The sequence below is a fragment of the Bos javanicus genome, chromosome 16 (assembly GCF_032452875.1).
Source record: "Bos javanicus breed banteng chromosome 16, ARS-OSU_banteng_1.0, whole genome shotgun sequence".
Lineage (NCBI taxonomy): Eukaryota > Metazoa > Chordata > Mammalia > Artiodactyla > Bovidae > Bos > Bos javanicus.
Genome location: NC_083883.1, coordinates 47,935,281 through 47,957,486, shown reverse-complemented (window position 1 = coordinate 47,957,486; position 22,206 = coordinate 47,935,281). Strand labels below are relative to the sequence as shown.

The 22,206-nt window shown below is 52.2% G+C and overlaps 1 protein-coding gene across 5 annotated transcripts in view; it reads right to left on the bottom strand.

The window, feature by feature from the left end:
• CHD5 (chromodomain helicase DNA binding protein 5) overlaps positions 1 to 22,206 on the bottom strand; it is a 71,777-nt gene that overhangs the window by 5,181 nt on the left and 44,390 nt on the right. For 3 of the 5 annotated variants that reach the window (XM_061382906.1, XM_061382904.1, XM_061382908.1), the window contains exons 21-38: positions 20,688 to 20,805; positions 19,243 to 19,367; positions 17,937 to 18,168; positions 17,640 to 17,750; positions 17,192 to 17,364; positions 16,545 to 16,719; positions 16,024 to 16,116; positions 15,727 to 15,815; positions 15,267 to 15,400; positions 14,704 to 14,848; positions 14,190 to 14,349; positions 11,892 to 11,971; positions 11,511 to 11,643; positions 4,945 to 5,034; positions 4,187 to 4,333; positions 3,843 to 3,951; positions 1,901 to 2,033; positions 1,279 to 1,474 (exon numbers count right to left, since the gene is read on the bottom strand). In XM_061382906.1, coding sequence (XP_061238890.1) covers positions 1,279 to 1,474; positions 1,901 to 2,033; positions 3,843 to 3,951; positions 4,187 to 4,333; positions 4,945 to 5,034; positions 11,511 to 11,643; positions 11,892 to 11,971; positions 14,190 to 14,349; positions 14,704 to 14,848; positions 15,267 to 15,400; positions 15,727 to 15,815; positions 16,024 to 16,116; positions 16,545 to 16,719; positions 17,192 to 17,364; positions 17,640 to 17,750; positions 17,937 to 18,168; positions 19,243 to 19,367; positions 20,688 to 20,805 — 2,443 coding nt within the window. The remainder of the gene's footprint in view (positions 1 to 1,278; positions 1,475 to 1,900; positions 2,034 to 3,842; positions 3,952 to 4,186; positions 4,334 to 4,944; positions 5,035 to 11,510; positions 11,644 to 11,891; positions 11,972 to 14,189; positions 14,350 to 14,703; positions 14,849 to 15,266; positions 15,401 to 15,726; positions 15,816 to 16,023; positions 16,117 to 16,544; positions 16,720 to 17,191; positions 17,365 to 17,639; positions 17,751 to 17,936; positions 18,169 to 19,242; positions 19,368 to 20,687; positions 20,806 to 22,206) is intronic. The other 2 variants (XM_061382907.1, XM_061382905.1) reach the window with 1 other exon arrangement.

The following is a 22,206-nucleotide window of genomic DNA, read 5'->3' as shown; positions in this document are numbered from 1 at the left end:
CCAGGAGCAGAGCGGCCTCGAGAAACTTCTCCCAAACAGCCAGGGCCACAGAGTCCAGGGCCCTCGGGGTGAGCTTGGCTCACCCTCCCCTAACCAGCCTGGGCACTTTCTCGGGATTAGGACGACGAGGGTCAAAGGTCTGAATCCCAGGAGACCTTGGGCAATTACTTCACCTCCCTAAGCATCAATGTCCCCAACTTTAAAATGAGATAAGAAACCTCACCACTTAAAAATATTACAGAGTAAAGGAACAATTTGTTTAAAGATACTGACATAAATTGGGAGACTGGGATTGACATATATCGGTACTATATAAAAAATAAGGATTTCCCTGGTGGTCCAGTGGTTAAGAATCCACCTTGCAAGGCAAGGGATGTGGGTTCAATCCTTGATCGGGTAGCTAAGATCCCACATGCCAAAGAGCAACTAAGCTTTCCCACCACAACTCTGAGCCCACACACCACAACTAGAGTCCATAACAAAGATCCCACATGCCGCAACTGAGACCTGACACGGCCAAATAAATATTCAAAAAATAAAATAAAATAGATAACCAATAAGGACCTACTATACCGCACAGGGAACTCTGCTCAATAGTCTGTAACAACCTATATAGGAAAAGAATCTAAATAGAGTTGTTCAGTCATTCAGTTGTATCTGACTCTTTGTGACCTCGTGGACTACAGCATGCTCAGGATCCCCTGTCCTTCACTATCTCCCAGAGTTTACTCAGACTCATGTTCATTGAGTTGGTGATGCCATCTAATCATCTCATCCTCTGCCATCCCCGTCACCTCCTGCCCTCAATCTTTCCCAGCACCAGGGTTTTCTCCAATGAGTCGGATCTATATGTATAACTGATTCACTTTGCTGTACAGCAGAAAGTAACACAACAGTATAAATCAATTATAAGTCAATAAAAACTAAAAACTTTTAAAGGGTCCTTATCTCTTTCACTAAAAGAAGTTAAAAAATAGAAATAAAGCATACTGTCTGGGCCCAATAAGCAAGCCTGTACAACTTAATATTCTGCTATATCACCTACCCCCCCACCCAGGGCCTACATGGCACTGACCTTCAGAAAAAGGCCAGAAAAGCAAGGGCCTCACTTTTGCCGCAGGTAAGAGCAGAGGCTGGGTGACAGTCTATCCCATCTGGCTTGGAGGCGGTGCCCTGGGGGCTGATGTCTTACCCCCTGCCCCACGCCCCCACCTACTGCCAAGGAGCCACTGGGCGCCGCAAGGTGCGGGCCCATCTCCAGGGGACGGGCTCACTCACCCTTGTGCAGCACAGCATTGGCAGGCTTGTTCCCGGCGAGGGACTCCTTGGACAGGTGCTGGTGGCTCTCGGCAAGGCACTCCACCTCGGCCAGGCGGGCGTTGAGGGCCATGGCAGGATGGTTGGGGTCCTGGGTCATGTTGAGGTATGCGGCCCTCCGGAGCTGTTCCTCAATGACCAGCGCCTGCTCCAGCAGCTGGTGGGGGTGGGGTGAGAGGGGGTCAGGGTGAGGGGAGGGACTGAGTGCTGGCCTGGCTGCCTCCCCCCCAGCACCCACTCCCACCGGCCAGGGCTCTGAAAGAAAGGAAGGAAGGAAGACAGCCCCTCCCCACCCAGTTGTTGTCCACTCTCTTGGCCACCCCTCAGAGCCCTCCCCAAGCTGGATCCTCTGCACCCATTACCCAGAGCAGGGACGCTTGCCCAGCGGGGTCTGGCTTTAGAGCAAGGAGCCAGCACCTGTTGGTTGACTCAACGATTCCCTTTCATGGACAGTCTGGCCCACACCCGGATATACAGGCGGGGTATAAGAAATGCTTGCTCGTTTCTTTGCCCCAGGCCGTCCCATAACCCACCCTCTTGCAGCCCCCTAACCCTCAACCTCTGGCCCCTGCCAAGGACTGACCTTGAACCTGCGGGCCAGGAACTTGTTCTTCATCTCCAAGTAGTTGCCCTTGTGGATCTCAGACTTGAAGGGCTCGTTGAGGATCATGTATCTCGGGTCGTTCTGGATGTCCTGCCAGCGGGCATAGCCATGCCTAGGTGGGGGGCCGTTAAGGGCAAACCTGGCCATGGGGTGGAGGGAGGGGGTGAGGGGGAACCAGCCTAGGGTCTGGCGTCTTGGCTCTGCGCTTTCCAGACAGGCATTAACCTTGGCTGCAAGAGGACTGTGTGGGTGACAGTGACCTGACAATCAGCGGACACCGACAGGGGCCCCCAGGGGCCCAGGCAGGGCCTGAGGCTTCACCGGATAAACTTCTTCATCCCCCAAATCCAGATGGTGGAGGCAGCCGAGTTCTAACCCCCAGCACCTGTGCTGTGACCCTAGCTGGAAATAGGGCATTTGCAGATTAATCAATTAATTTTAAAAAAATCAATTAATTAAATTAAGAAAGGGTCATCCTGGGGTGGAGTGGGCACCAATCCAGTGACTGAGGTCCTCATAATAGGAGGAAATTTGGACACAGACAAAGAGATACCCAGGGAAGAAGGCCCTGTGACAACAGAGGCAGAGATGAATGATGCAGCTGTGAGCCAAGGAGCACCAAGGAGCTAGGGACAGGCAAGGAAGGGGCCTCCCCTGCAGCCAGAGGGAACAAAGAAACACCACGAAGTTTTCTTGCCAAGGGCCCACAGTTAGAGAGGGGCCGAGTCGGGATCTGAACCCAGGCAAGCTGGCTCCAAGCATCTTTTTTTTGTTGTTGTTTTTTAACTCTGTGTGTGTTATTTATTTAGCTGCACTTGGTCTTGGTTGCAGCATGTGGGATCTGGTTCCCTGACCAGGGAATGAACCCCCATCCCCTGAACTGGGAGCACAGAATCTTAAGCCACTGAACCACCAGGAAAGTTCCAGCTCCAAGCAATGTAACCTCAGTAAACTGTGGCCTGCAGGCCAAATCCAGCCCACAGCCTGGTTTTGTAAATAAAGTTTTATTGGAACATGGCCATGCTTGTTGGTTTACGTACTGTGGTTACTTTTGCTACCTTGACAGAGTGGAGGCGTCCTCTGTGAAGCTCGAAATGTCCACTCCCGGGTCCCTCCCAGGAAAGATCTGCTGACTCCTGACCTACAACTTTCCACCTCTCATTATAATGACTAGTCTCACTCGAGACTGTCATCAAGGCCGGCTTTGCTGGGGGGCTCTCCCCAGGTAGTGTGTCCCTCTCCTTGTCTCTGGAAGGTCTGCACTCAAATATCACCTTCTCTGACCTTCCCACGTTAAACACAACCCACATCCCCAAAGCTCCGTTTGCCTCACCCCCACCTTTTCATGTTCACTGAGCCCCACATTTTGCTAATTTATATTTTTCACCATCTACCCCTAGTTGGATATGAGCTCCGGCTAGACAGAGATTTGGGGCTGTTTCATTCATGGCTGCATACTCCATGCTTGGCACATGGTAGATCATCAGTAAAGATGGAATTGAAGAATGAACAAATGAATAAAAGCCCTCCTAAATGGTGAAGCACCCTTCAGGTGTCATCACTGAGATGAGGTGAGGTCTGGAATTAGGAGCATTCATTGTAGAGTCAAATGGAAGGGCTGTGTGTCCCTGAGCAAGTCACTTGGCCTCTCTGAGCACCCACTGCCTCCTCCATATAATGGGGATCATAGTGGCAACCCTTTGGGAAGGCTGCTGTGAAGATGGAGTGAGTACTGAGTATAAAGGGACAAGCTACCTTTATGATCACAGTCAGTGTCGTCATCACCACCACCAGGAAAGGGTCCTTGGTACCTGGTCAGGAGCACCAGCCCAGACTCCGCCCCCCACCAGCCCCACACCCTTCCCTGAGGCCCACAGAGGGACAGACCGGAGCCCTGCCCCGCTGGCGTGGCCAAGGATACGTGACGATGCCCGCCAGCAGCCAGTAGTCGTGGCGCCGGTGCCAGATGTCGTAGATTTTCCCCGAGGACACAGCCGCACGCTCCTCGTTCTGCCACAGTGTGTGCAGCTCTGGGAAGCCAGCCGAGGGAAGCAGGATGAGGTGCCCCCGTCCCACATAGGGGTGGGCCCGGGTAAGCCTCTCCCTCACCACCCCCACCCCGAGCACTTTAGTGTTCCAGTGCCACTGGGAAAGGTTATACCGTGGATTTTGTCAACCATTCACACATTAGTATCAAACAACCATCCGCCCAGATTCCTGGGACCCACGGTCAGGAAGCCTGCAGCTCTCTCGCCATGGCCTCACCCTCGATACCTGTGAATCCCCCGTCTGCAATGTTGAACATAAACTTGAATTTCCCGATCTTGTCCTCTTTCTTCCCCTCTTCATCTTCCTCTTTGTCACCATTTTGCTGGGTCTCAACAGGCTCCTTCTCCTCAGCTTTGGTGTCATCTGGGGGAGGACAGACCCATGCTCACTCGTCTACTCCAAAGACAGTGCCCGGGGGGAGGGCTTGCTCCACCAAGCACTGGGGACCCCGAGGCAAGCGGGAAACATACCTCCCCACCCACAAGGGACTCACTGCCCCCAAGGGTTTTAATCAGCAGGACCCTCTCTCTGTCCTGAGCAGGGAGGGCTGCTCTGGGCCTGGATGCCCCTCTACCACCAAGTCAGGACCACCTGGGAAAATGGGGCGGGGCGGGGGGGGACTGTGAAAATGTAGCTTATGTTGAAGGGTGGCAATGCTGCCTCGGGGCTCTGATCTGGGGGCAACTGTTCCAGAACATTCCAACACTTAGAAGGACACAGGCTGCCAGCTGAACCCCAAAGCTCCAGGCCAAACTCTGTGACCAGCTCTCCTTCCTCCTAGTGGTGGCCAGGGCCACAGGAGGGGTCAGGAGATAGGAGGTAGAAGGTCTGTCCTCCAAGGGCTGGCAAGTCCAGGCTCCCATGCAGCAGCTCTAATCAGGGCCTGGGGCCAAGGGGAGGCTCAAAAGGCTCCTCATGGCTCCTTCAAGAGACCAAGGAGGACATGGGACAGAGCAAAGTCCAGAGCCCCAGACCTGGCCTGAAGTCACTGCTGTCGCCTCTGCTGTGAATCAAGCTCAGTTCCAGCTTGTCCAGAACCTTCTCCTTCTCAGGAAGCACTTCTTCTGCAAGATAAAAGGTGTTCAGATAGGGGGAGGGGTCCAGAGGGCAGCGGGGACTCTGGGCTGGTGGCTTCCCAATAGTATTATAGCCACTCACGGAATCCACTCTAGCATCTTACTCAGGAGTCCAACAGGTAGCATCTGGGAGGATCCACTGGGGAGGCAGGTGGTAACAGGGCCTCATTCCACCCACCCATCTCAGCAGCGGTCTCTCCCAAACTTCTCTCAAGGCACAGTCCCCAGACCCTCTCTACTGTAGTGACAACCAGAGGACTCAAAGTTCTGGCAACATGTCAGGGCTTCATCAACACAAAACACCTCTTACAGACACCCAGAAATGTCAGGCAAAACCTATCACATTAAAAAAAAAACAAAACATAGGTGTGCTCACAAAACTAAAGGAAATTATCATGTGCCATAAATGAAGACAGAACTTCCTGGGTGGCTCAGAAGGTAAAGAATCCACCTGCGATGCAGGAGACCCAGGTTCAATCCCTGGGTTGGAAAGATCCCCTGGAGGTGGAAAAGGCAACCCACTCCAGTATTCTTGCCTAGAGAATTCCATGGACAGAGGAGCCTGGCAGGCTACAGTCTATAAGGTTGCAGAGAGTCAGACACAACTGAGCAACTAACACTTTCACTTTCTATAAACGAAGGGAAACTAAAAGCTCAAGAAGCATGCACTGGGGTCCTGCGTTGGGGGTGAGTGGACACCAGAAAGAGGCCTGGGGGACTCCAGCTGTGTCTCTACACTGAACAGGAAGGGCGAGGCCCCAAAGATGCAGAGAACTGGAATTAAATACAAAAACTAACACTCTTCAACCACTAGGCCTCTGCAAAGGAAGAAAAGTGTCATCCACCAGCTCATGGCCAAGTTGTGGAGGCCTGGCTCCCATGTGGAGTCCAGGGTCAGAAAATCTCCAGTGAGGAGCCAAACCCAACACACAGGTGTGCAGGCTGCAGAATCTGCATTGTGCCATAACACTGGCCCTAGACTAGCCAGGCCACCAGTCAGACCACGAGGCCCCGGAGTTCTGGAAACAGAAAGGGGGACATTCCTGCTACCCAAGTGACATGGGTTCTCAAGGATAAAACAATTCCTGATGAAGATGCACCCCAATGAAACTCAGAAAACAATACCCAGACTTCCCTGTGGTACAGTGGATAAGAATCCACCTGGCAATGCAGGAGACACAGGTTCGATCCCTGGTCTGGGAAGAATCCACACGCTGTAGAACAACTAAAGCCCACGGGCCACAACTACTGAGCCCATTCTAGAGCCCACAAGCCACAACCACTAGAGCCTTCGAGCCCTAGAGCCTGTACTCTGCAGCAAGGGAAGCCACTGCAATGGGAAACCCACCCACCACAATGAAGAGAACCCCCCGCTTGCTACAACTAGAGAAAGCCCGTGTGCAGCAGTGAAGACCCAGTGCAACCAAAAAAGAAATAAATTAAATAAATAAGAATTGTTAAAAAAGAAAACAATATCCATCAGCCAGACACAGAAGGAAGAGAATACATAGGAAAAGACAAGTCCAAAAAAAAGGAAGCAGAAAAAGCTAGATTAAAAACTCTAGAAATGACATACACAATTGCTAATATGTTAGACGTTTTACTGCATATTTTTAAGGTGTCCTCCCACACTTCCTGCCCCTGGAGTACAAGCCTTGTATATAATCCTTGGAACTGTGAATCTGATGGATTCTACTCTCCTGAGCAAGTCATGTGACAAGGCACAGGTGACCTTAAAAGACAGAGATTATAACACAAGCTGGAATCAAGATTTCTGGGAGAAATATCAATAACCTCAGATATGCAGATGACACCACCCTTATGGCAGAAAGTGAAGAGGAACTAAAAAGCCTCTTGATGAAAGTGAAAGTGGAGAGTGAAAAAGTTGGCTTAAAGCTCAACATTCAGAAAACGAAGATCATGGCATCCAGTCCCATCACTTCATGGGAAATAGATGGGGAAACAGTGGAAACAGTGTTAGACTTTATTTTTCTGGGCTCCAAAATCACTGCAGATGGTGACTGCAGCCATGAAATTAAAAGGCGCTTACTCCTTGGAAGGACAGTTATGACCAACCTAGATAGCATATTCAAAAGCAGAGACATTACTTTGCCAACAAAGGTCCGTCTAGTCAAGGCTATGGTTTTTCCTGTGGTCATGTATGGATGTGAGAGTTGGACTGTGAAGAAGGCTGAGTGCCAAAGAATTGATGCTTTTGAACTGTGGTGTTGGAGAAGACTCTTGAGAGTCCTGTGGACTGCAAGGAGATCCAACCAGTCCATTCTCAAGGAGATCAGCCCTGGGATTTCTTTGGAAGGAATGATGCTAAAGCTGAAACTCCAGTACTTTGGCCACCTCATGCGAAGAGTTGACTCATTGGAAAAGACTCTGATGCTGGGAGGGACTGAGAGCAGGAGGAGAAGGGGATGACAGAGGATGAGATGGCTGGATGGCATCACTGACTCGACAGACGTGAGTCAGAGTGAACTCTGGGAGTTGGTGATGGACCGGGAGGCCTGGCTTGCTGCGATTCATGGGGTCGCAAAGAATTGGACACAACTGAGCGACTGATCTGATCTGATCCGATCTGATCCAGGTGGGCATGACCTCATCACACCAGCCCCTTAAAAGCAGGGTTTTCTCTGAATGGTCACAGAAAAGGACATCAGAGATCTGAAGCATGGTGGGGATTGGTGTACCACTGTTGGCTTGAAGATGGAATGAGCCCCACGGCAAGAAACGTAGGCAGTTTCTAGATGCCAAGAACAGGCCCCCCCGCTGAGAGCCAGCAAGGGAAGAGGGATTCGGTCCTCCAACCCCAAGGAGCTGAAGTTAGCCAACAAGAATGACCACGGAAGTAGATTTTCCCCCAGGCCTCCAGATGAGAATTCAGTGCAGTCAATGCCTTGACTTCAATCTTGCAAGTCCCTTGGCAGAGAATCCAGTCATACCACCACAGACTTCTGACCCATGCAACCATGAGCTAACACATGGGTGTCATTTCATGCTGCTAAATGTGTAATAATTCACTGTGCAACCATAGAAAATAGTACAAATAGGTTAAAAACAGCTGTATGAAGAAAGTAAAAACTGAAGCTAGATCTGAGAGTGATTCAAAAAGCCTTGCAGAGAAACAAATCTTGTACCTGCTTTCATTTCTTTGTTGAATTTGGAGCCTTTTGTTAAACAAGATCTACTTGTGTCTATTGCTGATCAGCTAGGTCCCCCAGTACAATACAAATTCTATGCGAAGGCTTTGGCTTTGGTTCACTGTCTGTGTCCCCAATGCCTGGGACAGCTCCCAACACACAGTGGGTGTTCAAAACATATTTGTCGGATAATGAATGAATAAATGAGTAAAAGGAATTCCAGAAGAAAATAAACTTAATGGGAGGAAAGATAACATTCAAGGAGGGAATGACTTGAGAATTTGCCCATAATCAATAGAAGACACAATACTCAACTTTAAGAATCACAGTCAGTCACAAGCAGGATAAATAAAAATTTCATTGTAGTAAAACCATACAAGACCAAAGACTAAGAGAAAGTCTTAAAAATGGTCTTACCATGTTAGGAAAGATAGGAAAGGCAAGTTTCTTACAAAGGAGCAGCAATTACCCTGAGAGCGGCCTTCTCAGCACAGTGGAAGTCAGAGTACAAAAGAAATCACGTCTTCAAAATGCTGAGGGAAAACTCCTAACCCACCTTGAATTTTGCTAATTATTATTCAAGAAAAATACGATAAGATATAAAGGAAAAATAACATACAATGAGAGAAATTTGCCATCCACAGAAATGTGTTGAAAGCACCATTGAAGGGTATATTTTGGGAAGAAGGACATTGAACAAAGCAACAGTGAACATACTAGAAAACACAAAATTGTTAAGAGGGTCGGAAAATCTAAATAAGGATTATAGTTTAGAAATAAGTAACAGCACGTGGGAGATAAAGTTGCCTATAGTCCTTATAATATTCAGGAGGCAACATGTTAAAAATTTAAGAATACAAAATAGAATTGACTGCAAACTTTCCAAAAGAGTTGAGATGAAAGGGGGAAATAGAAAGAAATTCTGATCAATCCAAAAGATGCTAGGAGAAAAAAAAAAGAAAAGGCCAGGGTGATATAAAGCACAAAATAAGAACAGAAATTCATCCGGATACCTAGCTATTACAATAAATGTAAAGAGAGTAAATTGCTGACTAAAACATAGAGATTCTGTGATTAGATTTAAAATAAGTCCCACCATATATTATTTAACAAAAGATAAACCTAAAACTCAATTATACAAATAAAACTTAAGAAAGTAAGAAAATACCTGCAAATCATGTATCTGATATGGAACATGTATTATAAAGAACCCTTATAACTCAATAACAAAAAGATAAATAACCCAATTGAAAAATGGACAAAGGATCTGAAAAGACATTTCTCTAACAAAGATATAAAAATGGCCAATGACATTTGAAAAGATACTCAACATCTTTACACACAAGGGAAATGCAAATCAAAACCACTTGAGCTATGACGTTTCACCCACCAGGATGGCTAAAATCCAAAAGAGAGATAATAACAAGTGTCGACAAAGATCGGAGAAGGCAATGGCACCCCACTCCAGTACTCTTGCCTGGAAAACCGCATGGACGGAGGAGCCTGGTGGGCTACAGTCCATGGGGTCTCTAAGAGTCAGACACGACTGAGCGACTTCACTTTCACTTTTCACTTTCATGCATTGGAGAAGGAAATGGCAACCCACTCCAGTGTTCTTGCCTGGAGAATCCCAGGGACGGACAAGGCTGGTGGGCTGCCGTCTATGGGGTCGCACAGAGTCGGACACGACTGAAGCGACTTAGCAGCAGCAGCAGCAGTTGACAAAGATATGGAGAAATGAACCCTATGCACTGTGGGTGGGAATGTAAAGTGGTGTAGCCACTGCAGCAAGCAATCTGGTAGGTCCCCCAAATATGAGAGTTACCAAGCGATCCAACAATTTCACTCCTAGGTATATACCCAGGAGAACTGAAGCCTATCCACACAAATACCTATACATGGATGTTCACAGCAGCATTATTCATAATAGCCAAAAAGCAGAAATAACCCCAAAACCCATCAACTGATGAATGGAAAAACAAATGTGTATCCACAGGGTAGAATATACTCAACAAAAAGTAATGAAGTTCCAATACATGCTACAACACAGATGAACCTTGAAAGCACTATGCTCAGTGAAAGAAAACGAAAGCGTTAGTTGCTCAATCATGTCCGACTCTTTGCAACCCTGTAGACAGTAGCCCGCCAGGCTCCTCTGTCCATGGGATTCTCCAGGCAAGAATACTGGAGTGGGTAGCCATTCCCTTCTCCAGGGCATCTTTCCCGACCCAGGTATCAAACCTGGGTCTCCCGCATGGCAGACAGACTCTTTACTATCTAAGCCACCAGAAAAGCCCAAAAGTAAGCTCAATCCATTTAAGCCTAAATAAACCTTAAAGTAAAAAGAATCAGGAGGAATAAGAAGGTTATTACATAATAAATAAACACTTCACCAGAAAATCAGAAAAAACCTGAACCAATATGCACCTAACAACCCAATTCCAAACTAAAGCCAAATCTGGCCTTGGGAGAACAGAGACTGACCCACAATCACAGAGATTTTAACATAAGCCTCTCAGACTTGACTGATCAAACCAAAAATGAGTAAGGATATAAAAAATCTGAACAATGCAACGATCTAAGGCAGCGGTCCCCAGTCTTTTTGGCACCAGGGACCAGTTTCATGGAAGCAAGTTTTTCCATGGACCCGGGGGATGATTCAAGAGCATAACATTTACTGTTCACTTTATTTCTATTATTATCATATAGGCTCCATCTCAGATCATAAGGCATTAGATCCTGGAGTTTGGGGACCCCTGATCTAGTGCACATATTTAGAACCTTACATCCAGCAATAAAAGAACAGATATTCTTTTCAAGCACACATGAGCATTTACAAAATCTGACCACATGAAGCAAGAAAAGGTTTCAATATCATACAGACTCATGTGTTCAGACCACAATGTGATTGATTCAGAACTCACTAACAGGGATTTCCCTGGAGATCCAGTGGCTAAGATTCCACACTCCCAATGCAGGGGCCCTAGGTTCAATCGCTGGTCAGGGAACAGATCCTACATACCAAAACTTAGAGCTCGCATGCCTCAACTAAAGATCCCACAAGCTGCAACTAAGACCTGGTGTAGCCAAATAAATAGTGCTTTTTTTTTTTTTTAGTCACTAATAAGATGTAGCCCAATAACCTCCAACGTGTACAGTAGGAAAAGCCCACATGCAAAGAACTGAGCTCAGAGAGCTGAGCCTCTGGCTCTCGCCTCATCCTGGGCCCTACGGCACTAGGACACAGCAATGCATGGTCCCCCACCCAGCCAGGGAGAGACAGGCCTGACACTCCATCAGGGTGGAAGCCCGCACCTTTCAGCAGCTGCTCCGGGGAGGGCTGGGCCTTCTCCATCTCCTCCAGTCGCTCCTCTCGGGCCCTCTCCTTGCCATCTGAGCTCTCCTGCTTGTCCTCTCCCTCCACTCTGTCCAGGGCAGTTGGCAGGGCCTAGGGAGGAGAGACTCGGGAGCTACAGGGCCTGGACCTCAATAGGAGCCAGGGAAGGGGCCCTGGGCTTAGAATCCACTCTCTGGTTCCCAGTGCTTGCTCTCAACTATGCTCCAGTCCTGGGGGCTCAAACTTGGAGCCAGGAGGGAGGCCTGGCTTACAGCTGCCAAGGGCAAAACCTGAGAAGGTCCCTGGACCCAGCCCCCACCCCACACCCACAGGGGCCCAGACACTGGCATCTTCTCTACCTGGATTTCTGGGGGCTTCTTTGGCTTCTGCACCCCCACCTCCTTCTCATCCATGTAGCCTAGTGGGGCTTCCATTTTGTCTGAAAGAACAAGGGAGAAGGGTGAGACAGGTGGGCTGGGGTGGGAGAAGGGAGAAGGGCAGGAAATGGGGAGTCAGAGAGGATCCTGGGCCAGGCACCTGCAGAAGGACAGGTGAACCAGGGAAGCCAAAGAGCCCGGGCCAGGCCAGCAATGTGGAGAGTCTTAGAGGACCCTGGGCCCAGTGAGGTCAAAGCCAGGGGCCAATAGGACAGAATTACAGGCTGTGGGGGCCTCTCATCTGGAAACAGTAGGTGAGGTGGGTGGAGGCCCCACTGGGAGCCAGCATGGCCCAGCTGTGGTCCTGGCTTTCAGGCTGGCTGGCTGGCCACCTGCCTCTTCCATGCTGAGTCACTGCCAAGGGCCAGTGGCCCACATGCTCTGAGGAGCCCTGGGAGGTGGTCACTACCCAACTTCACATCACAGATGAGAAAACAGAGCTCATGGGCTAAGCTGCTCAGGGGAGGGCTGGGCCTTCTCCATCTCCTCCAGGAGATGGCCAGGAAGAAAACTAGGCATGTCCACCTCCAGAGGGCACCTGTGCCCAGGAGCAGGATGTCCTCAGAGGCGCTGAGCCTCTCGGGGCCTCACCTGTCACCTGGGACAGGCAGGATGCCCCAGGCCTGAGGGGTACAACAGGGAAGAAGATGTTTTACCCAGATAAACACACAGATCACCAAAAAGACACTCAGAGACAAATAACCCATTAAGGAAGGGCAAAGGATGTGAAATGATGTTTCTCCAAAGAAGATGCACAAAAAGCTCAGAAGCACATGAAAAGATTCTCTACGTCTTCAGCCACCAGAGATGGAAATCAAAACCATCAGGCTTCCCTGGTGGCTCAGTGGTAAAGAATCTGTCTGCCAATGCAGGAGACACGGGTCGATCCCTGGTCTGGGAAGATGCCACATACCTCAGAGCAGCTAAGCCTGTGTGCCACAACTACTGAGCCTGTGCTCTAGAGCCCGAGAACCACAACTACTGAGTCCACGTGACGCAACCACTGAAGCCCGAGAAGCCGTGCTCCACAACAAGAGAAGCCACTAGAGTGAGAAGCCTGCACCTTGCAGCTAGAGAAGAGCCCAGGCAGCAACGACGACCCAGCACAGCCAAAAATAAGTAAGTAAAACACCACAATGAGACTCCCCCTTCACATTCACTAAGATGGCTATAAGCAAAAAGTTAGATAAGTGCTGGCCAGGAGGTGGAGAAACTGGAACCTCATATGCGGCTGGTAGAACATAAAATGGTGTAGTCACTGTGAAAAAGTTTGGCAGTTCCTCAGAATGTTATACCAGGTGACCCAGCAATTCTATTCCTACCTATACACCCAAGAGAAATGAAAACACCTATTTCCAATTGAACACAAAAGTTCAAAGCAATGTTACTCACCACATTATTCACAATAGCCAAAGGTAGAAACAACCCAAAATCCATCACCTGATGAATGGATATACAAAACGTGGTGGATCCAAACAACGGAATCAAGTATCATTCAGCTACAAAAAGGAATGAAGTGCTGACACCCTAAAACCTGGATGAATCTGGAATACATCACATGCTAGTGAAAGCTAGGCACAAAAGGCCACACGGTGCACTTCATTTACATGAAATGTCCGCAATAGGCAAACCCACAGAGACAGAAAGATCAGTGGTTGCCAGGGACAGACATGAGGAGAAGGAATCGAGTGTCACTACTAACGAGCATGTGTTTCTTTGGGGGTTAATGAAAACACCCTGGAATCAGAGGCAATGGCTGCACAATCCTATGGATATGCTAGAAACAACTGGTAATACACTTTTAAAGGCTTTTGGCTTCCCAGGTGGCGCTAGTGATAAAGAACCCGCCTGCCCATGCAGGAGACATAAGAGACGCAGGTTCAATCCCTGGGTTGGGAAGATCCCCTGGAGAAGGAAATGGCAACCTCCAGTATTCTTGCCTAAAGAATCCCATGGACAGAGGAGCCTGGCAGGTTACAGTTCATAGGGCCGCAAACAATCAGACACAACTGAAGTGACTTAGCACGCACGCAAAGACTGAATATTGTGGTGTGTGAACTACATTTCAAAGCTGTCATTAAAAAGAAAATCTCTTAGGGTAGTGATACTTGTTCAGCTAGAAGCTTTGTGGAGGTGGGATGTAAGGAGGACGTGGGGTCTCCTGGTGCCTTGCCACCTGCCATGACCTGGGTGCCCGCCCCTCCTCATTGGAGTCCAGACCTGGCAGGCCCAGAGGGCCAGGCAGGAGGTGGGCAGGGCTGGCGGGCACTGGTGTGTTGGGATCTGAGGAGATGACTTCGCCCGGCTTCTTGCCCTCGGGCCCCTCGGGGATCAGATCCGGGGTGCTGTACTTCCCGTTGACGTGCTCAAACTCCTGAACCTGGGCAGGTGGGAGCGAGGCAGAAGGGAGGTGGTCACAGCTCATATGTGAGGGCCTTGGGGTGGCAGGCAGGACGGGGGGTGTCCCTGGCTTGGGGTGGCTGCCGACTCCACCCAAGGCTGACCGCAGACCCCCATGCCAAGCCCTTCCCCCACCCATCCCCACGTGTCATCCTGGCCTCCAGTCCCCTCCCAACCACCGCCCATTTCCCCACCCTTAGATGGGTCCATCCTTCTAAGCTGACTCAGACCCTGGACAGCCAAGCGCTTGCTCTCTGCCCGCTGACCCCCCCCTGGGGCACACCCAGGCCACGGGCGACCACCAGGAAAAGCCCAGTAAAGGCTACTCACCCACCTTCTTCCTAACTAGTGACATGACCCCGATGCGCGTGAGCACGTGCTGCCTGGAGAGGCCCTCACGGGGCACGCCGTCCGCAAAGGTCTCTGCGCCGTCAGCCCCCGGCTCACACAGGTGCCGCATGAAGAGGGACACATAGGCTCTGGGGTGGGGGGGGACTGGGGCTCAGGGAGTGGGGGGCCGGCAGGACCCCGGGGGACCTCCTGGCTGGAATCGTCACCCATCACCTGCCTCCCAACCAGGCCTGCTGGGTCAAGCCCGAGGGAAGAACAGAGGGGGCCCTGGGCAGGGGACCTTCCTGGGACAGCCCTTCCCCTGGAGAACCCAGATCCTCTGTGCTTCTGTTAACACCAGCTGCCCTGGCAGAGGTGATCGGTCACGTTCTCTACACAGGAACCCTACCCAGGCCTGGACTTCAGCTACCAGACATCAGACAGCAGTGAGTTCTCTGGCCGCCCCCAGCCTGGCAGTAACACCGCCCACTGTGCTGGCCCGTCCAGAGGAGCCTGCCCATTCCGGGTGGGCGGCCACACCCTGGGCCACCACCTCAGCCCCTTTACCTAAACTCCTTCTCGCTCTTCCCACGAAGGTCCCGCACCAGCCAGTGGGAGTTGAAGGCATCCTGGGGGGGCATGCCCCAGCGCATGATGGCGTTCAAAAAGGCCTTCCGCTGGCGGGCATTGAAGCCTAGCACCTGGGCAAGGCGGGCAGCAGGGTGGGGGAGCAGGGAATTCAGAGTTGAGGGGAAAGACACAGGGAGGGGAGGAGACTTGGGAGCAGGGGGGAAGCAGGGGGAGACGGGGGGGCCTCCACCTGGGGCAGGACCCAAAGGGGCACAGCCCAGACCAAGGGTCTGTCCCTGCCCCCCACCTTCACTTGGCATGTGACCCAGTGTAACCCTAACCCTCCCGTCCCTCCTCCACACCCCAGGGTGGCAGCAGGGGTAAGCTCTTTGCTCTGAAAGATGAGATAAATTCCAGGAAAGAGAAGTGGGAAAGTGGGGGTGCAGGCGGGCCCCACCTCAATGTTGCCGCCGACTCGGGCAAGAAGAGGGGGCAGAGGCTTGTCCCTGTCGCTCTTCAGCTGCCTCCTGGATTGTCGCCGTCCACCTGGGGGAGCAGCCCCGCCACAAGCCCTCAGCGGGGCCTGAGATGTCCTGACCCACCCCACCCCCCAACATGCCCCAGACAGCATGACCCTTTGGGGCCTATTCCAAAGGACGGATGCTGGTTCCAATGCCCCCGGGACCCCCAACCTGATCATCAGCTCCCCGACACACAGCCTGGCCCCAGCCCAGAGTCACCAGCCCTGACTCACTCTGCCCTTCCGGCCTTTCCTCAAAGTCCTCGTCCTCATCCTCAGAGCCAATGGAATATTCAGATTGGTTGTCTGAGAGCTCGTCCTGCCACTCTGTCGGGGGGTCAGGAAGAGGGGCACAGAGTGGGCTGTTTAAGCAGAAGCCCGCTGGGGCCCCTCACACCCAGCCCAATAACAGTGATGATGAAAACAGCCACCGTGCACTTCCTATCAGCTCCCTTAACAACCTTACAACCTCACACTACATTCTCAGGCCTTAAACCATCAATGGCCCTATTTAACAGATAGAGAAACTGAGGCTTGACTAAAACCACTAGCAGTGAAGTCACTGAGTCACTACCCATCTCGTTCCCCGCAAAACCCAACACCCCACACCAGCTACCTGCCCCACTTCTCCAAGAAGCCTTCCAACCGTCTCCCGGCTCAGGCACTCCACACGGCTCCCACTCTCTCCCGCCCCGGGAATTCCTGCCACAGGGATGTCCTCCCCGCCAGCAGGATCCTGCCCACCAGACACGCACCCTGGTCCTCCTGGGAGGCGTCGTTGTAGTTGACCTGCTTGCGGATGCGCTTGCCCTTGCCCAGGTTGCGCGCCAGGTCCTCCTGCTGCTGCTCGTAGTGGTGCCGCAGCAGCTTCTCCCAGTAGTCGGGGTCCACGTTCTCCTCCTGCTTGATGATCTCCCGTTCCACCTCCTCCTGAGGGCGCGGGGCCGGGGACGCGGTGAGGGCGGGGCCGGCGGGCATCTCCGCCCCCGCGGAGGCCTCACTGCCTCTACCTCGGCTTACCCTCTAGGGGCTCAAGGAGAACTGGAAAGCCTGCCTACTCCAGGTAGCCCTCCCCGATCACCCCAGCCCCAGCTGGCCTTCCTCTTCAGGCTCCTGTCTCAGTAATTCACGCAACCATTCATTCATGCTACAAGTATGCCCTGGCCTTGTGCCAGGCACTGAGATACAGAATTGAATAAGCGCCACCCCTGCCCTTAGGAGGCTCCCAGTTTCAAAAGGAAAAGTTGCACTTAGAATAATTAGCACCCACGGTCTGCGCGTAGGGCGGTGGAAGTTGAGAGGTAAGGAGAGGAGCCACTCAGGAGAGACCCAGGAGCCAGAGTTTCTTAAATGGAGAACTCGTAAGGGGGTGAGGGCGGGGCCGCGGAGGGGCGGGGCTTACCACGCCATCCTCCTCGCGCACCACGTACTGCGCCACCTTGAAGGAGCTCAGATACTCATTCATGTTCTGGAGCTCCGTGTCGTCCGTGGCATCCTGGTTCCGGTCCAGCAGCTTGGAGATGGCCGCATCGTCATAGTGGATCACACTGCTATCCTCCACGTCCTTGTTGTCACCTGAGGGCAGCCAGGATGCAGATTCAGGAGACCCCCCCCCCCACCAGAGCAGGTTCCAGACAATGGTGCTTCCCAGCCCCCGCCAGGGGCTGCAGCTGAAGAGTAAGTGACCATAGAGAGGAACCTGTATTGTCACAGCCCCTCGGCCCCTCCATCTCAGGTCCGCAGGCACCCAAGGGGAGCACGCAAGGGAACCTGACAAAATGGGTTTGGGGGCCCACTTCCTTCCGGGAACAGCCGTCCAGGGTACAGGGGCTGGGCTGGGAGGGCCCTACCTGGCGGAGTGCTGCCATGCTTTTTCTTGGCGCTGGCGGCCAAGGCTCCCCCTTTGGAGGACTGGACATCAGGGATGGGCGTGGCTGGTCTCTGGCCCTGAGACATCATGCCTGTAGGACACGGGGATGGGGAGCTGCAGGGCTGGGGGGTAGCACCAGAGATGCCACCCTGGCCCTGCCCATCCTGGCCAGGAGTGGGGAGCAGGAGGAGGAGGGACTGGGAACTGGGGGTGCCCTGGGAGGGGAGTGTCTCAAGCAGGGCTACCCCCCACCATGCCCAGCACCCAGGACACCCACCCTCCACGTCATCCTTGAAGAGCTCCTCTGTGCCAAATTTGAGGATGTCATCCAGCTCCTGCTTGGTCATGGAGCCAGACTTGGAGCCCAGGCCAGGTCGCACCACCAGGTGGGTGAGCATCATCTTGCGCTTGGCCACCTGCGTGATGCGCTCCTCCACTGAGGCCCGCGTCACAAAGCGGTAGATCATCACCTTCTTGTTCTGCCCAATGCGGTGGGCACGGCTGAAGGCCTGGGGACAACCTGTAGCTTAGCACCCGTGGTTCAACAGAGGACTGGGGGCCCAGGGCCAGGCACCAGGGGGTGGGGGCAGGGGGAGGCATGCGAATGAGCTCACGAGCACCCTCTGCATGGAATGGGCTGTGTGACGGCCCATGGAGATGTATGTGCACCAGGGCACCTGCACTCCCAACCTTACTGTGTGTGGTCTAGTACAGGCGTGGGTGCCTGTGCAGGGGTAACTCAGTGTGATCACAGGTGTGCAGGGGTAGGTGTGAGGGGCAGTGTGGCCAGTGCACTTGATGTAGTGAAGCCACACAGGGTGCTGATGGCACTCATGCCAAGGTGGGGGCTGCATCTCCCTGGGAGTGACCACTAGCGGGGCTGTGAGCCCACCTGTTGGAGAGGCATAGCTACCCTGCAAGGACAGGTGTGACATGAGGACAGGTTTGAGGCTCTGTGCATCAGGCATCCACATGAATGGCCCAGTGTAATAAGGTCTGTGTATGCAACTGCACACAGGTGCACATGCGTGTGCGTGAGACATGAGTTTGTATGTGTGCCCTAAGAGTATAATGTGTGTATGTGCCTGGTCCTGTCCCAAGAAGGGTGGGCAGGAGACAGCAGAGTGTGTCTCTGCTCCTACACCCCTTAACCCTCCCACCCTTCCTCACCAGCTCCAGTGCCCCCTCCTCCACCAGTGCCTCTTCCTCCCCCCACCTCCAAAGGCCTTGTCCCCTCTATTTTCCTGTTGTTCCCAAACTGGCCCCCTCTGGGTCCCGGTACCCCTCATCCTGACTCCCTCCATGGCCTTCATCCTAAGAGTGATGGGACAGAACAGGGGTCATGTTCACACAGAGTGCTGCATGTTCTTGGACATGTCCCCTCCCCTCCCTGGGCTGTTTCCTCTTTTGTACAATGGTGGGGGGCTCACCTTCCAGGTGGCCCTTGGGGCTGGGACTCTACGAGGTGGGTCCAGGCGGAGGTAAAGCCCTGAGACAGTCTGGGAGTGGGGGAGAGGGAACGCCCACAGAGCCGGGGGCAGCAAGGGACCCTCTGAGAGGGGTCTGGTGTTGGGGCCACACACCTGGATGTCATTGTGCGGGTTCCAGTCCGAGTCGTAGATGATGACCGTGTCTGCCGTGGCCAGGTTGATCCCCAGGCCACCTGCCCGGGTCGAAAGGAGGAAGCAGAACTGCTGGGCCCCAGGGGCTGAGGAAGAGAGGCGGGTGCCCAGTAGGGTGAGTGAGGGGCATACCCAGAGAGGTGGGATGGGAGACAAGGGCGTGGCAGACAGGAGGGCACAGGGGAGATCACGGGGAGAGGGCAGGAACTGTGACCCCATCTCAGGCCACAACGGCCTCAGCTATGCTTGGGGCAGCCAGAAGAGGCCTGGGGCCCCTGGGCATGGAGCAGAGACAGGGCAGCCCACCTGAGCCCCAAATAGCCCACAGCTATGCTCCGAGCCCTGACCCAACAGGAGGAAGATAAAATGAGAATGAACTGATTTTCAAAGCCCAGAGGGGCAAAGGAGAAACTACAAACAGCCAGCAAAGACCAGCAGAGCCCCTGAAGGTGAGGCCCCTGGGAGGTCAGCAGAGCTCATCCTTCATGCCCTCCCAGCTACCACATGCGATGCTGTCAGAGTGACCACTGAACACTCAGGGTCACAGCTCCAGGGCGTGGGCCAGCCCTCTGGTCAGTCCCCACTGCCCCAAGACAGCTGGGTCTCAGGCCCATCCGGGCCCTTCATTAAGTGACCTGGGACTGACCATGGCACCTGCTTGAGCTGCACACAGGTCCCGGATCCACCTGATGCTTCCCACTGCCATGTGCCCTGGGACCACGTCTACATCCTGAAACCATACTCACCTTACCTCTGACATGAGTGGGCAATAGGAGTTGCTGCTTTGGGTTTGGGGGCCACAGGGCCCAAGACCTGCTCTGAGGGTGGAAGGCAGGAAGCAGCACAAGACCACTCCATCTCTTTCTGAAAACCTCCCACTAAAGAGGTGCTGGACCATGTCAGACGTTCCCTCCACTCCGGAGCCAGCTCCCAGCCTCCCAGCATCACCAGGGAGACAGTTTGAGCTGGGGTGGCCCTGCCCTTTCCTCTGTCCTTCCCCTAGGGCAGTGCTGCTCAGGTCTGTCCCTCCTTGCAGCAGCCTCTGTTGCGGGGACAGGCCCTGTCCAGCCCTGCTCGTAACTGCAGTCTTAGCTAGTGTCAGTATCAGAATCCCAGGGGTGCTGGCCAGTCCCTCTGCACCAGCTTCATTTAGTAACAGAGGAATTTTCCTCCCCTTTTGCCCTCCTCCTAATTTCTGAGTTCTAAACACCCAAGCAGGCCCCTGGAAAGTTCCATGGGATGAATTCTTTTTACCAGCTACTAGGACCTAAGGACAAGACTGCTTTCTTCAGCTGTTTGAGGAGTAGCTAACCTGACCATAAATTGGATGGTCTGGCTAAGATCCTGGCCTGGGAGGAGAGACAGACAGGGGTCCCCATCAAGAAGCCCTGGGTAAGGTTGGGTACCATTGAATCTGTCAATTGCTTCTTGCCGAAGGCCCCCCGTGATGCCACCGTCAATCCGCTCATACTTGTAGCCCTCATACTCCAGGAAGTCCTCCAGGAGGTCCAGCATCTTGGTCATCTGCAGGGGACATGGTATTCCTGAGGGGCTGCCACAGAGGAGGGACCCCCATAGGGATCCCTGTCATGGGCAGGGACCTCATGACAGATGGGGAGAGACAGAGCAACCTACTGAGTGGGGAGACAGGTGGGACCCAGGCAGGCCTGACTTGGGACCATTCTCTGAAGAAAAATGCAGTTTCCAACCTCAACCCCCAGAGCCACCACATCCCCCACACCAGCCCCACAGCCTTCTGCCTAAGACACAGCTCAGAGCATGTGCCACCCTGCTGTCACCCCTCAGAGTAAAGTCCCAAATCCTCCTCTTGGCATTCTAGGCTTGCCAGATTGGTGCCAGTCCATTGGGCCTTCATATCCCAATGCTTCCTCTGTATCCCACAACCTCCCAGATTACCTGGACTTTCTTCCCACCCCCTTACTGTCTAGGGGACTCAAACAGCACCTCCTCTGTGATATCTTCCCTGATTTCACTCCTCCCTATGAGAAGAGAAAGGCAGGTCCTTCTGAGCTCCCATAATCCTCCATAATCAATCCTGAGAGATAGTTTAGCTAGACATAAAATTATCAGTTGCAATTTTCCCATAGTATAATGAAGATATTGCCTTTTTTTTTTTTTTTTTGCCACTTCTATTGCTGATAAAATCTAAGGACAGTCTAATTGTCATTCCTGTGTAGGTACAAGATCTGAAAAGTGCAGCATTTTCCCTACAATGTGCCTAGGGCTTCCTTTCATATTTATGTTTTCATTTATATTTCTTGGTACTCCAGAGTGTGCTTCAGACCTGAGACCACATGTCTTTCTCTAGGTCTACAGACTCTAATTAAATCTAACTTCTTTACCATTTTCTCTAGTTCTTTTTCTGCAATTCCTATTATGGATACATATTGAATAGTTAGTTACTAGAGCCTCTCAAGGTGTTTTCCATGCAATGTCTCATTTTTATCTTTGTCTTTATGTGCTGCATTCTGGGAAAATTCCTCAATGCCAGGTTCTCATTCATCAGTGTTCTCTTCAACAGTGTTGAGAGTTTATCTAATCTGTTAAAATGTTTTGTTTTCATTTTAAGCAGATCCTTTCCCTGGTTAGGGGCTTTCCTGGTGGCTCAGTGGTAAAGAACCTGCCTGCCAATGCAGGAGAAGCAGGTTCCATCCCTGGGTAAGAAAGATCCCCTGGAGAAGGGAATGGCTTCCCACTCCAGTATTCTTGCCTGGAGAATTCCATGGATAGAGGAGCCTAGTAGGCTATAGTCCATGGGGTTGCAAAAAGTTGGACAAAACTGAGCAACTAACACTTTTGCTAGTTAGGTTATTCTTGTTTCATTTCTTGCTGCTTGTGCTTATTTATTTTATTGGAGTTTCTTTTGTTTTGGTGGGAGTTTTGCTCATGCCACACTGTTTGTGG